At 40.4% G+C, this 15,124-nt stretch overlaps 1 protein-coding gene across 1 annotated transcript; it reads right to left on the bottom strand.

The window, feature by feature from the left end:
* Positions 1–2,918: 2,918 nt before the first annotated feature.
* OOSP2 (oocyte secreted protein 2) lies at positions 2,919–11,888 on the bottom strand. Its single transcript, XM_026490616.4, has 4 exons — positions 11,725–11,888; positions 7,814–7,992; positions 6,675–6,778; positions 2,919–5,019 (listed from the first exon to the last, which is right to left on the bottom strand). The coding sequence occupies exons 1-4, from the start codon at positions 11,870–11,872 to the stop codon at positions 4,875–4,877; spliced, it is 576 nt and encodes a 191-aa protein (XP_026346401.2). The 5' UTR covers positions 11,873–11,888; the 3' UTR covers positions 2,919–4,874.
* Positions 11,889–15,124: the final 3,236 nt, after the last annotated feature.

The raw sequence follows: 15,124 nt of genomic DNA, 5'->3' as shown, positions 1-15,124 counted from the left end.
GTACCAGGTGCGTCTGTGGCAGGCACCTGCTGTCACTGATGTGCTGGCTTGCAGCGCCCAGGACCAGACTGGGGCTGCAGCTTCTCCCACTCACGCCAGATCCTCACTCAGCCTCTCTGAGTCCTGGACCAGGTACTCAAGCAACTCCACGGCAACAGTGCCGGCTTCTCCTACGGGTCACCCACATGGTCAAGGTTGGAGACAATGTGAGAAGGATGCAGGTTCCAGTCTGTTCCCAACCCTGCTGGGTCTTAGAAGTGGACCATTTACATGAGAAAAGAGTAGCGGAAGGAACTCCGGGCCTGGGTAGGACCCATGAGAGAGTGACTCAGGGCTTTGGTGCACCCTTCTACATCGGAGGTCATGTGTTCAGTCAGTATTCAGACCTAATTAGAATATGCATGGGCACCCACTTCTATTGCTACTCAGGACATGAATTTGGCAAGATGTAGTGTTAGCAAAGGGGTCACATGAAAAAAGAACTTAACCATTTTGATTATAGAGCCTGTATTCCTCCTATTCTTCTAAAATTGGAGCCAAAATATCCAAGGATCACGCTGAATGAAATAGAATGAAAAATAGCGATATTTATAAGGTTTCCCCGTAAATAAGGGGTGACCCTGAACTACCTACAAGGAAGAGGATTCTGTATTGTATATAAACGTTAGAGTTCCTTACTGTCTACTGCTTTTCTTCTTTGGAGAAGATTGAAAAGGCATTTAGGATTGAAAGCTATCTGAAGGAAACAGACTCTCTGCTATTCCAATCAGATAATTCTACTGACAACTCATAGGAAAGAAAGTCCAAAGCTAACAGAGAAATGAGAACCCAAAAAGTAATGCTATATTGCTCATACCTTATGACAGTTAGGGTTCAATCAGGGGAGCAGAAGCAAGATGCATGATATTGGTAGAATATTTGTCATCAATAACACATTTTGGGAACTGGGGTAGAAATCCATGGAAGGTCATTGCCCTTGCGTCTGGTGGTAAGCCCATGCATATTCTAATTAGTTCTGAATATTGACTGAACACATGTCCGCTGATGTAGTAGGGTGCACCAAGCCCTGAGTCACTCACTCATGGGTCTTACCCAGGCCTGGAGCTCCTTCTGCTACTTTTTTCCCACGTAAGAGGCCCACTTCTAAGACCCAGGTTCTTGTCAAGACAAGGCTCCCAGCTGGCCTGCCCTCCTGCTTCTCAGTGTCCCCACTGCTCGTGCAGACAGGGCTGGTTTCCAGGGTGCCTGGTTTCTGTGCAGGGACTGATGCTCACTCACTTGGCTTTTTGCAGCAGACCGTCCTGTCCTTGCCTTGTTTCCTGGGATGGAGCCACTGTATAAAGTGCTTCATCTCCTACCCACAGTATTCTTCAGAGGAGACTACCTCTTCTGTTACAGGACTAGGGGTTCTTGCTCACATGGTTTTCTTCTAACCCCCTCGTCTGGGCAAGGATTGCTCTTCCCTTTGTCTTAGGAGGCTCATAAACCTGCATCTTTTCTTCAATGCCCCCCTCATTTGTATCTCCTAGAGTCCCCTCTCTCATCAACTGGCATGGAAATTAGACCTTTACTCTTCCTTGGGGCCTGAAATACAGAGATCAGGGCTCCTTCCGACCAGGCTGCTCCCTCTAGCGTCCACATGGGGTACAACACTCGAGAAGCTGCCAAATTCATGCCAGAAGCCTGCCAGGGCTAATTCAGGGGCACCACTTCGATCCCTCAGTCAGCAGCACACGGTTCTTTACGGCTGCCCTGGACATTGATCAAGCCAGCCCTTTGGCCCTTGAACAAGTTCTTAATTCATCTCCAGTGGTTTTTTTTCTACTGTGAAAATGCCCTAGAGTAGATACAGCCTTGGCGAGCATCTTCCTTCCAGACCTTCTCCCCTCTGTTTTCTGCTGCTAGAACACTGCTTTGCTCTGGCTGGACTCCTTGGGACTAAGGTTGCCAGACAAAATTCAGAAGTCCCAGTTAAATTTAAATTTCAGGAAAACAACAATTTAAAAAATATATAAGTATGCCCCATATGATATTTGATTATTTAAATAAAGTCCCAAATATTGTGTGGAATATAGTTATAATAAAAATAATGCTATGAGAAATCCAAGTTTAGCTGGGAATCTTGTATTTTCATCTGCCAAATTTCATAAACCTTACTCAGGGCACAAATTCCACTCTATTCCCTTGGATGGTTTCTGACCACTGCCAGACACGTTGTCAGCTCTGTGCTACCCCTCTGCCCCTCAGCCCACCGTGATATTAGACTCCTGATTTCTAAGTGGCCATGGGGCTCATCAGGAAAGAGTGACAGAGTTCATAGCGAGCCCCTGGCGAAGCGCATCTACAGGGACCCCACCCTGATGGATCTGCCCCAACTACTGGCCAAGTGCCCTTCCGAGCATCTTCCAGTGGCTTCTTGGTAAGTCGTTCTCTGAGCGAGCCACCAAGTCACTCTTGCCTCCTTTTAGAGGCAGTCTACAGGTTTTTACCCGCTAGTTTGGGGGCCTTTTAATGAGCTATTTGGGGGACTGGCTGCTGGCTGGGCAGTGTTTGAGCTACTCAAGTAGAAGATGCCTGGGTGCCTCAGTCCAAATGTCTTTCGGTCCTTACTGCTTCACACACACACACACACACACACACACACACACACACACTTCGTGATTCCATCTCCTTTCCATCTCTCCACCAAAATCCCTATTGGCCTCTCAAAACTTTTCGTTTTAAGAGCATCTATTTCACAGAACCTTCATTTTCTAATAGAACAATAAATTCCAGTTGAAAAGTCTAACCGATCTACTATTAAATGTATCTCTGGGCAGTTAGGTTCATATGGGATGAGCTCTTGCGTCTTGTAGCCAGACCAGCATATTTTTTTATGTCACTTTCATTGAAATATAATTTATATACAATAAATTTCCTTTTTCAGGTGTATAGTCCTATACATTTAGCTAACGTACATGGAAGTGAAAACACTACCATAATCAAGCTAAAACATCTATGCATCTAATTCTTAGCATGTTGAACTTTTTTTCTTTTTATCTACAATTGATCTGGAACTCCATTGTGTCGCTAAAACCTACTTCTCAAGGAAAAGATTCCTACTGTCCCTTGCATCCCTCTGCACATCCCAAGGACGGCAGAAACGTATTTTCAAAAAGAAAATAGGCAGCGTTTAAGCATATGAACTAATCAATACCAAGTCTTTGATGTGCTGTAATTATGCCAAGTCCAGCTTTGCTTCCCACAAAACTGAAAAACAAAGTAACTATCACTATCTGGGCTTTGTAAATGTTCCGGATGAATCCACCCCTCGATCAGTTACATACAATGAAACGGAGAATGAGCACATCCACGAAAACTTACCATGCACTGCTGAGTCAGGGCCAGCCACCTGCTACAAACTTGCAACAGCAACATTTAACAACAGAGACATTCTTGTGATTTTATTTCCATCTTTGATTTCCAAAAAGGACTGGCAATTATTTAAGGGACACCTTAACCAAAATAATTCAACACCTTTTCATGATAAAAAACTGTCAGCTGGTTAGGTGTAGAGGGAATGCACCTTCACATAGGAAAGCCTGCGTAAAGCGAGCCCACAGTGAATGCCGTACCCAATGGGAAAAAGCTCAAAGCTTTTCCTCTAAGAATAGGAGAAGATCACCAATTTTAAGAGCAGTTGGCAAATGATTTAACCTATGTTTGTTTTCTTACCTGTAAAATTGGTGTGATATTCATACATAACTTTGGGGTTATTAGAATTAAGTAAGTTGTCATTACGTGCTGGTAACATCGCCTGACACATGTTAAGCCTCACAGAAGTGTTACCTCTTAGCTTTATATTAACTATCGAAGGTAGATACCTATTGTGACAATGTTTAAATTCTTTGACAAGTATACTATAAGCTGCATTTTATTGAAAATGATAGAAGAGCAGCACTTTAAATTTTTAAAAAATTTAATGAAAATACCTTAATGAAAAATGTCCTTGCAAAATCAGGTTCCAGGCTCATGTGACATCCGAAATATACATTTACAAAGCAATTAAATAACAAAAGGCACAGCTCCAGTCTCCTAATTGATATAAGAAATATCCCAAAAGTCAGGAGTGACTTTTTTGTATATTACATGGGAAGACTCCCTCTTTACGGAAAAGACATCCAAGCAGCTGGTGATAAATGATTATATGAAGATGATACGATGATGGGAAGATACGACACTTGACCACCTCAATCCATCAATTATTTCAAGTGTGGAAAAATCATATCAGGGAGAGAACAGAAAACCTGACATCAAATTTCAGTTAAGAAAGTGGTTATTTAAATTCTAGAATATGACTCTCATTTCCTTCTGCAGTAATTAAATATGATACACATTGAATTATTTTTAGGAATCGACTTTACTGATTAATTAGGAAAGCCACACAAGTTAAAGTGTCTTCACACAAAAGGACTTTGTCTGTCCTGAGAGTTAGTATGTTGAATTTTAGACTCTGCACAAATTTAGTCTCTGGAACATTTATATACCTATCTATCGCTATTCTTTATTTTTACTAAAAAATATTTATAACATATTTCTTGAAGGTTCCTATCAATTAGATCAAATTATTGTCATTGAGGACATTTTGTTCTACCATATAAAACAGAAAATAAAATTTAAATGGGTAGTGGAAATGACCTAATAGTTAACATTAAATTAATAAGCTATACCCCTAATGAATAAAAAAATGACAAATATACCTTCTCTGAATCAGGACCTTCATTGAATTAGGGATTTTTAGGGATAAGATATTTAAGAAAAGATTATACTAACTTTTTTAATACAAAAAAAAACAGTTTTTTCCCAACAAAATTCATGACACCAATTCCAAGTCTCTACTCCTCCTTGAGGAGGAAACCCATCTGACTTAAACTTAGCAAGCCTACTTCTTCCGGTGTTGTCTCAAAGTCAGCAATAAAGGGACTGGGGTCCAATTTTATTTCATTTTCTGTAGAAACTGGTGTAAGCCACACTGATTTCCTAAAACAAAACAAAACAAAACAAAAAACAAGAACAGATATTGTTGGCATACTTTGTACCTGGTCTCTCTGGGTCTACACTTGGGTCCAAGTTATTTTTACCACTGTATCCGTTTTCAGTATAGTGATTTAGGGATGTGGCTCAGTGCCTATACCCTCTGGATAACAGGTGATTTGAGATGCTTGCTTTGTAAGGTACTGAAGTGCCCAGTAAAATGGATTCAGCAAGTGGATCCTAAGGACAGTAAGTAAAAGCTGTCAAATCTTAATCTGACCCAATATAGTGGTGGCAAAGGGTGTGTGTGTGTGTGTGTGTGTGTGTGTGCGCACACGCGCACAACAGTGAAACTCATGCACCAGTAACCTAACTGTGTGTCTTTGTTGGCCAAGTTTTCTTTTTTTTTCCTAAAGAAGATGAGCTGCAAACAACATTAAAATCACTATTGAAGCAGACAACGCTGGAGTTGTCATTATTGACCAGGTAGCCTACGGAGAGGAAATAGCTCCAGAGCTGATTTCCAGAACATTTTATATTACTCAAAGCAGTGGCTAATACATAGGAATGAAAATGTGTGTGAGCACATGTGTCTCCAAAATCAAGTGTTCGTGTAGCTACTTCCCAGAGTATCACCAAATTCCTCAGCCTTAGATGTGCCTTACGAAAATAAGTTTAAAGAATATCACGAGTGTTTAACAACATGAGTTTACATAATGTCACTGAACTTTACACCAAAAGATGGTGAAAATGATAAATTTCATCTTACATACATTTTACCACAATAAAAAAATACCAGGGGTGCCTGGGTGGCTCAGTCTGTTGAGCGTCCAACTCTTGATTTCAGCTCGGGTCTTGATCTCAGGGTCATGAGTTCAAGCCTGGCCCTGGGCTCCACACTGGGCATGGAGCCTATGTAAAAAAAAAAAAAAAAAAAAAAAAAATTCTCCCCTGCAAAAAATACTGCACGTTTGCTCTGAGCTCTACCTTCTTTTTTGATGTCAACTCTTTCCATACATTAAACAAGGATAAAATTTTTTCCAAGATTTGTAACTAACAACACTCAATGTAAATATTACAGTGACAAGATTTGTAACTCATAACATTCAGTGTAAATATCAAAGTGTTTCAGCATATACCACTCCACTTGTTCTCAAAGTTTCATGTGGGGTCCCTTTGGGTTTCAATGGCTCAGTCCCACAAGCAAAGTGCATTTAATGATTAGGTTAATAAACCTTTCCTGTTATGCATCTCCATGAGTTAGTATTAAAATGAAGAATTCATGTTCTCTTTTTAGTCATTTACTCTATTAACATGGAATTAAACCATGAGATGTATTAGAGTATTATGAAGGAGGAGACATTGAAAAATAGCATCAGGCTTGATTCTCCCACTTATTAAGGTGACTGAGTATCTAATGATTCTGCTTTGTGGTCCAGCTGCTGCAAAATAACCTACTGACACTAGATTGCGTAAGTTTTGATTCTAAAATGAACATCACATTTAAAAATAAAAGTATTCGGTATTTTTAGAAATGCTAATTTCATGTTTGGCTGTGTGCTTATGAGTGAATCAAGTCTGAAGTCCATACTTCCACAGAAGCATCTTTAAGTACAGGTGAAGCAGATCCATTCCAAAGAAGTCTGGTCTATTGGACTCACCTGGAGGCAGAACACTCCAAAGGGATCTTCTGACGGTCACAATGTATATTCCTAGGGTTAAAGTACATCTCTGTTTGAAAAAGGAGAGTATCCTCTGAAACAACCTAGGGGAGCAAAAAGTTTAAATAAAAGTTACTTCTAGTAACAGGGGACACATATACACGTTTGAGTAGGAAGTAGAAAACATTTAAGATCTCAAAGTTGGCTACTGTCACTTCTATGTAGATACGAAGGTCTGACAACCCACTGGGACAAAAGAGGAGTGTTATCCCTAAGAGTGCATTTAAAGTGCCTGGAAAAAAATCTTCATAGTACGTAGGAGCAAACCCGAACTGCCCATGAGAGCCATCTTTATGATTCATTAATGGAAAGATTTTCAACAGTTCTCTCAAAAAGGAGGATTTGGAGGTCAAATAACAGAATGGTTTAAAGCCCAAGCTTTGGAGGCGATCATCCTGGCTTGGCATCTGCACTACCATCAACCAGCTGTGTGCCCGGGACAAATTGTAAAAGTGACTACAGAGCTTCATTCTGTTCCCTCATTTCTAATAAAGCCGACACCTTATTTGTAGGTGACTATTACAATTAGTCATTGGCCCAAAATATCTTTGTAGTATGAATATAACTTGTTGAAATATGGGAATCTGTGAAAAGATAACATTCCGGGGAAAGAATACAGTTGAAGATGACACCTAGGAGGATAAGTGACAGAGATTTTATCCCGGTGAAAATCTACTTGCTATATGGACACACACATTCTCAGAGCACGCGCAGCTCAAATGATCCAACGAACAGGAAATGCCTTTCCAGGAGCTGCGACCTTCCCCATTAGGAGCATCGAATGGAATTTAAAATTGCCTGCTAAGCTTTAGTGAAATACAAGCGTAGCCTAGGGACAACTTAAAATCGGTTTCCTAACCAGTCTGGAAATGTGTATTCTCAGGTCCTGTCCACACAAATGGCCCAATGTCCAGTGAATGATAAGTAAGGAACTGTGTTGTCATCTACCCATAAATTATGATAACTAGAAGCAAAATTTGTTCTTTCAAACAAAACAAAAAAGACAAAAATTTTAGTGTCACCTATAAAAGTCTAAAAACTATTTGGAAGTTATTTTTATAAATAATCACTATTCTCACCTTTATCCTGATCCCACAGTCACGTACAGGATATATAAAATCATAGGCATATGTTTGTATCCGAGTCACAGGGCAACCCGATCCCAGATATAATTCATCAGCAAATATATACAGATTGCTGCTGTACCCACACGGGCTAACCGAGATCATCACCCAGTCCATAGAACAACTTACTTTCACTGCAGAAAGAATCATAGGAGAAAGTGTCAGACACATCTCATCTCAGGGAAGAGCTCAACGAATATTTAGCTATGCCCTTTGTGATTAAATAAAAGGTATTTCTTTCTCCGGCAAAGATCATCAAGGCTTAAAGAACAGCATATAAAAAGTTTTCACATCACCGTTAGTTTCCAAAATATCTGCATCATTGTCTCCTCAAATAACTAGACTTCAATTATTTCACAGGGAAGAAAATCGACACATAAGAAAATCACAATCTTCTAGCCCCCTGCCTCCTCTGAAAGAAGTTAGATTCCAAAGAGGGTGATGTATCTGGGGCTACCCATCAGGGACAGAAGTAAATTGCAATGCATTCGAATAGAAGCGATATATTCCCAGGAAGGCTTTTTGGAGAGGAAGAAGGAAAAGGAGTGGGTGAGTACGATCTGTATCTGGAGCAACCGGAACCGGAGAGGACCAGAGCCAGAGAGGAAAGAATCTGAAGAGAGAAAATCCACTGAAGTCCTGTGAAAGTTTTTATGTAAAACCTATTCTTACCCTCTACATTGAAATCTTCAGTCAGCTAAGAATAATCGCTATTTCTAACGGATTAATGTATCCTGCGGAAGTAAAATCGTGCTGGATTCTGAGCAAGTGTGCCAGACGGATATTAACCAGATTTTCTTAGGGGATGATCAGAGTTGAACTGCATGGGTCTTACTACTGTTCGGAAAGAAAATACAGATTTATTCGCTTTAGTATTTAAAGAGGCGTGATTAGTCATCGGGGGGGACTAAAAAATTAGATTATGAAACTTCCAAATTGGAGAACAAAACAGAATGAAGGAGAAAAACACATTTCAAACAATTTAGGTGAAGGTAAAAAAGCAGGAGGGGAGAGAGACAAAACACCAAAGCAAACAAACAAAAAGGACAAAAAGCAACAAATGGTTGCAATAAATGGATTGCATACATATCAACAATATATATATCAAGTATATATCAACAATAAAAACAAATGTAAATGAACGAAAATACTCCAGGCCAAATGACCAACAGCCAAAGGAAGGAATAAATTATAATGTATTTATACAATCAACTTCCATATAACATGGAAAATACAGTTATACACATAAAGTGATCAATAGAAAACAACTGTGAGAAAGAAGCGAGTTACAAACAAACCTTATGTTTCTATTGATATACGTATTGATACAAAGTTCCAATGAGAGATAAGCATTTTTAAAAGACTTTTTCCAAACGGAGCCTGCTCTTAGATAGCCAGGAGCTGCCCTACACTTACAAAGGCGTGAGAATCAAAACCCAAAGCATGATTCTACATCTCAGCCAATACAGCCTCCTCGTGTTCTGCAAAAGTGAGAGTCACAGGGTTTAAACCTTATCTTCCTATTTGGACCTTCATAGAAGTAACTCAAACACAACCGGTCCTCCAAGCTAAGATAAATACTTTGAACGTGGATTTCATTTCTTAATTATCTTTATATTCACAGCTGCACAGAACCCAGGAAGTGTTGAATATATACAATTTGAACTGTCGTCCTTTTTGATCATACCACCTGCACACAGCACGTTCACTTGCTAAAGGCCATCCCACCTTTCGGAAGGCAGCCTTCCTACAGCTGGCTGGACAGGGCTTGAATTCTGTAGATACGCAATTATTAGATTTTTTTTTAAAACTGGTTAAAACTGCAATGCAATTTATCCATGAGTCAGCGAAGGCCACCAACAGTGAAGACTCACAGTCAGGTTGAACATAAGTTCTGGCAATTTGACTGAGTGGGCTCAGAACCTCAGATCACTATGAGGACTGGTCCGAACTGGTTCAAGTGAACGTGCACCCAAGTTGGCAATTCTAGCCCGTAACTGGGAAGTTCAGCTACAGTGGTTTGGGATGACGTTTAAGATGAATTTCCTATACTCTCAGAGGTCTCCTAGTTGCTGTATGGGTCCCAAATACAGCCACAACCAGAGCATTTACATGTCAGCTCCCTCCTTGGAGTCCAACAAAACCTGGAAGTAAATAAAACAGTATCCTCTTATTCCACAAATAAGTAATTCAGTCACTGCTGAAGTCTGATCAATGCCTCCTGTCCTCCAGCAGCACGTCTTTAAAAACAGAAGGAAAAAAACACACAAAGCAACAGTAGCAGTACATTCAGTACTACTCAGGTATGATGATAACTAGCCATTGTCCCCTGCAGAAAGCACATAGAGTGATGAGTAAATGGGTAAGGGGCTCCAAGTCGAAAGCCTTCTTAAAGGCTGCCATTGGAAGACATACGTGAACAGATCTGCGGTCAGAAAAATTATTAGGAAGCAAGAGTTCCTTCCTAAAGCCATTAGGATAACTTGTCATGGATGTTTTCCGTGATTCATGCCAATCGCAATAATACACCACATGCCAAACATGATAACTGGAGTTTGCATATCATCTAAAAATTCAATTTCCTATGCCATTTAGCACAAAACCATACACGTGATTGGCTTTGACCCTATTCTCTTCACAGATTTACTCAGTAAAGTGCCCCCCTATGGTAACTTTAGAAACTCTAGGAGCTGGAGGATGATTTTCTCACAGCAAAAGCTCATTAGATAATCTCCCAGGAGATGACTCTTGCAGCAATTTAAGAGTTGATGGCCGACAGTGAAATAGTCAAACAAGTGTCTTTAAAAATGACCATCTGCCATCAATATTGTAGTATCTCCTACTTCTCACAAATAAGTCTAACATGGCTCTGAGCAAAGCCAGTCATGTGTCAGAGGGACTAATTGTCTGTTATCTTCTTTCCTGTAGGACTGGCGCTCACTTATAGGTCCATTACAAATTAAAAATAGACAGAACACACAATGAAAAGAGTAGCTGGAGGTTCAAACCTTCATAAAAAAGCTCCCCAAATAGTAATAGAACCAGTAGACCCTGGAATACATTGAGGATATTCTTAAACACTTTGGAGGATCTAAATCTTCCCAGCGTGAAAAAATATTCGTATGTCACGAGCGAGAGATTCCAACATTATTTAAGCCTGTAAATTCTCAGTCTTTACAGACAGATTGTCAAGAAAGTAAGAAAATTCAGGGAGATGTTTTGGGGGAAAGTGGCATTGGAGAAGGCAGGTGTTCTGCACCAGTGAAAGTAAGCTCCAAATTGCTCCACGTGTTTGAAATATTATCTTAGCGTCACCTAGATAGGATTGTCAGGAAGATCCTTCCCAAGTGAAAAAAAGAGCTCTGCCAATTTAAAGATGGATTCAAAAGGTACGTGGACATGGACATATAGGAAGTCTGGGCTTCTGGCTTCATTTTTTTTCCCTACTACACTAGAGTCGTTTCAGTCCAACATGAGGTCATGTCTCAAGTGGCTGAGAAATTGAGGGAAAGCCTGAGGAGCATGAATAACTGCTACACGAATTGGCTGAAGTAGACTCTTCCTTGCTCCCCAGCACCATGGATCACAGCCAGGCGTCAATGCCCTCCTACACTGACCCCAGATGGTCCCGGAGCCCTGCACCCCCCAACCCCAGATGGTCCCAGTGACTTCAGTCCCCCACCCCAGATGGTCCCGGCACCCTGCTCCCCCACCCCAGATGGCCTCAGTATATTGACTCAAGTCTTCTTGGCCCCAAAGCATTGGTCTTCTATCTAACTGTAAGATCTGATCTCTTCGAGAGCGTCCCGGCACGGAAAGTGATCACGACCCTTCCGAGGAAGTGTCCTCCAGAGCTGGCCATTTACCATACATGCTCTTGGCACAAGGCCAAATCGAGGCAGCAAGGAGCGTCCAGACCCCTAACGCCACAGAGACCTTCATCAGGGCAGACCCCCAGCCAGCTCGTCTCAGGAAACAGGAAGTGGGGCCGGCCTTAGTGAATTTATATGGCATCCCACTCTCAGCTGCCTTCACTTTCCTACTGATTTAGAGAGCGCTCGGGGTGCTCTTACAGTGTCAACCGCCTAAAATCTGCAACTCTCCAGATTCCCCAAACGCTGAATCTCCAAGAAGCTTTTCAGGCAAAAAGTGCTGTTTCATGAGTGTGTCTGCATGAGGCCCGTTGAGATGGCCTGGGAGGCTGGCACGGCCCACCTCACTTCCAATAAATGCTAAATTGTAGGAACCTGTTTCCACGTGGTGATTTTTTTTCAGGTGTCCATCTAATAAGCAGAACAGCCTAAATCCTATATATTTGAAATCAAAAGATGTTTATTTCTTCTTTCCTCCGGGTTTGGCTGGAAGAATCGGCAGCTGAGATACTAAAGTGATTTGCCCAGAAACAGCCATTCCCCAGGAGGAGACAGGGACCTAAAGAAAACCATCTTTCTTGGCATCAAGTAAATCCACAAATCCATCTTTGTTGATTCTTCCATAAATTAATGTTCAGTTACGTTAGTGAGGTCAAGACTTAGAAGTATTTGCTTATAACACAAGAGAACAATAATTTTTTCATGCTGGGAAGATTTCTCAGGAGAGAAATATATATATATATATATATATATAGTTTGTCCCCTTGTGTTTATATCTATATATGCATATGTATATATAATTATATCTATATATGCATATGTATATCTATGCATATGTATATATATTATATCTATATATGCATATGTATATCTATGCATATGTATATATATTATATCTATATATGCATATGTATATCTATGCATATGTGTTTATATCTATATATGCATATGTATATATAATTATTTATGCATAAGAGATATATTCATTCTAGTACTCAGTTGGAATAAAAGTGCCAGCTAAGTATTTTTATTGCATTTTCTAAAAATGTCAGTTGTGACAAGAATGTGACTGTGTAATTTTAAGTGAACTTGGAAACCAAGGCTCACAGTAAGTAAAATTCCAAGCATCTGACTTGAAGTCCTATTATTGGTTTTCGTAACCGCGGAATTATAGTCTCAATGTTACAATCTGCTGTCAAATAAATACATGCACAGGGCTTCCTTCTGTGTCATGAAAAGGACTTTTGTTCCCAACATCCCATTCTCTCAGGGACAAGGAGATCCCTCAAGCTGAGACCCACAGGGTGTTCTGTCTGCATCTGGAAACCTGGAGAACCCAGTCGCCAGCTACAAAGAGGGAGGAGAGTGTTGAAGAAAGACAAAGACAAGTCCAAGTGTTGTTTTTTGTCTTTCATTTTCATTTTTTTTTAAACTTTCTCCTGATGTTAATGTTTCTATGATCTAAAGTTCATAAGCTTTACATTTATCTTTTAAATCATTGCAGGGCTGCCTGGGTGGCTCAGTCGGTTATTCTGCTCAGGTCATGATCCCAAGGTCCTGGGATCTAGACCCCATCGGGCTCCCTGCTCGGCAGGGAGTCTGCTTCTCCCTCTGCCCCTCCCCCTGCTCATGCTCTCTCTCTCAAATAAATAAATGAAATCTTTAAAAAAAATTTTTAAATCATTCCAATATAAGCATCTAGCATTGTTCCAGAAGGCATCAGAGTCCACTGGTGAAGAGCTTAACCTCTGGAATCATAGACCAGTTTCTCCACTTTCATTTTATGCGAGTTTGGGAAAGTTAAACAAGTTAAGGCTCACATTCTTACTCTGTAAAAAGGAGGTAATAATACTATTTCCCTTGTAAGTTTATTGTGACTATTACAAGGGATCACAAATGTAAGCAGTCTAGCCAAAGTTAATAGTGTACAAGAAATACATATAAAAACAAAGCAGGGGCACCTGGGCGGCTCCGTGGATTGACCGTCCTACTCTCCATTCCGGCTCAGGTCACGGGATTGAGCCCGGTTCAGTTCTTGAGAACTCAGATTCTCTTTCTCCCTCCCTCGGCCCTCCGTCCCCCCAGCTCCTGCACTCTCTCTCTCTCTCAAACACACACACACACACAACTAATGTAAATAGTGTACAAACGTACATAAGGTCTTCTCAGACTTAATCACAGTGAGCTCAGGTTTTATACAGTTTCCCAAGGACACGTGACAGGCAGGAGGAGAGTGGGATGGATCAAAGACAAAAACTGAAGGTTTGCTGCATTTGTTACTCCCAAAGGACTTCTCAAATTATTATGCTGAATTATAATTTTTAAAGACGCTGGATTCAATACCATAGTGTTTCAATACTACAGATTTCTGAAACTGTTCCATAGACAATATTTTTATACATATATATTCATACATGGGCAACAGTTTTGGAATCTGCTATTGTGGCCAGCTACTATGAACTGAAAAGATCCCTGCCACCTTTTTTTTTTTTTTAAGACTTTAGGATTGCTTATGAAATGGGAGAATTTCCATTTGTTTACACTTAGAAAAACTTGCTTGAATATATCCTATTCCAACACCATTTTACTGGTAAATATGTGATGATTTCTAAGTTCTCTGTCTCTTTAGACTTTCTGTCTTTTGAATGCACCTGCCAACATTTTACTTAAAAAGTGTTTCATCGAAACCTAAAAAAAAAAAAGTTTTTAATTTCCTCTCTTTTAATTTATGTTCTTATTTATCAAGGCTTCTTTTTCTTTCAAACCTGAGTTCCATTTAATTAATTTGTTTCCTTTTTTCTATGCAGTTCACTCTCTAGCAAGGTGGAAGCTCCTATATATTTAATTCTTTGGAAGTTTTATTTTATTTTTATTTGTTTTAAAGTTTACAAGATTACCTCTGTGTCAGGGTCTCCAAAACCATCCCCAGTTTTGAGGATTTGCTAGGAGGACTCGGATTATGGTCATAGCATAGCATAGTCATATTAGTACAGCAAAATATACAGAGCAAAGGAAAGGGGCATGGCGTAAAGTCCAAAGGAAACCAGGTGCAAGCTTCCAAGCGTTGTCTCCCACTGGAGGCACACAGGATGTGCTTAATTCCTCCTGCGGTGAGTTGTGGCAACACGCGAAATGTTGTCTGTCAAGGAAGGTCAATAGAGACTCAGCATTCAGGGTGTTAATCCGGGGTCAATCACATAAGCATCCTCTGCCTACCACATACCAAAATTCCACATTCTCCGAAGGAAAACAAGTGTCGAAAATATAGTTTGCACAAATAGTTCAGGCACAAGGAGCCTCTGTCATCAGAGTGGCGGGAACTCTCCCCAAATCCAAATTCCCAGATGCCAGCCTTGCAAGCAGGCCTTTCTTAGTATAGCAGGCTCAAGTCTGC

Source organism: Ursus arctos, unplaced genomic scaffold (genome assembly GCF_023065955.2).
Source record: "Ursus arctos isolate Adak ecotype North America unplaced genomic scaffold, UrsArc2.0 scaffold_23, whole genome shotgun sequence".
In the NCBI taxonomy this organism is placed as follows: Eukaryota; Metazoa; Chordata; class Mammalia; order Carnivora; family Ursidae; genus Ursus; species Ursus arctos.
This window is presented reverse-complemented; position numbering and strand designations above follow the sequence as displayed.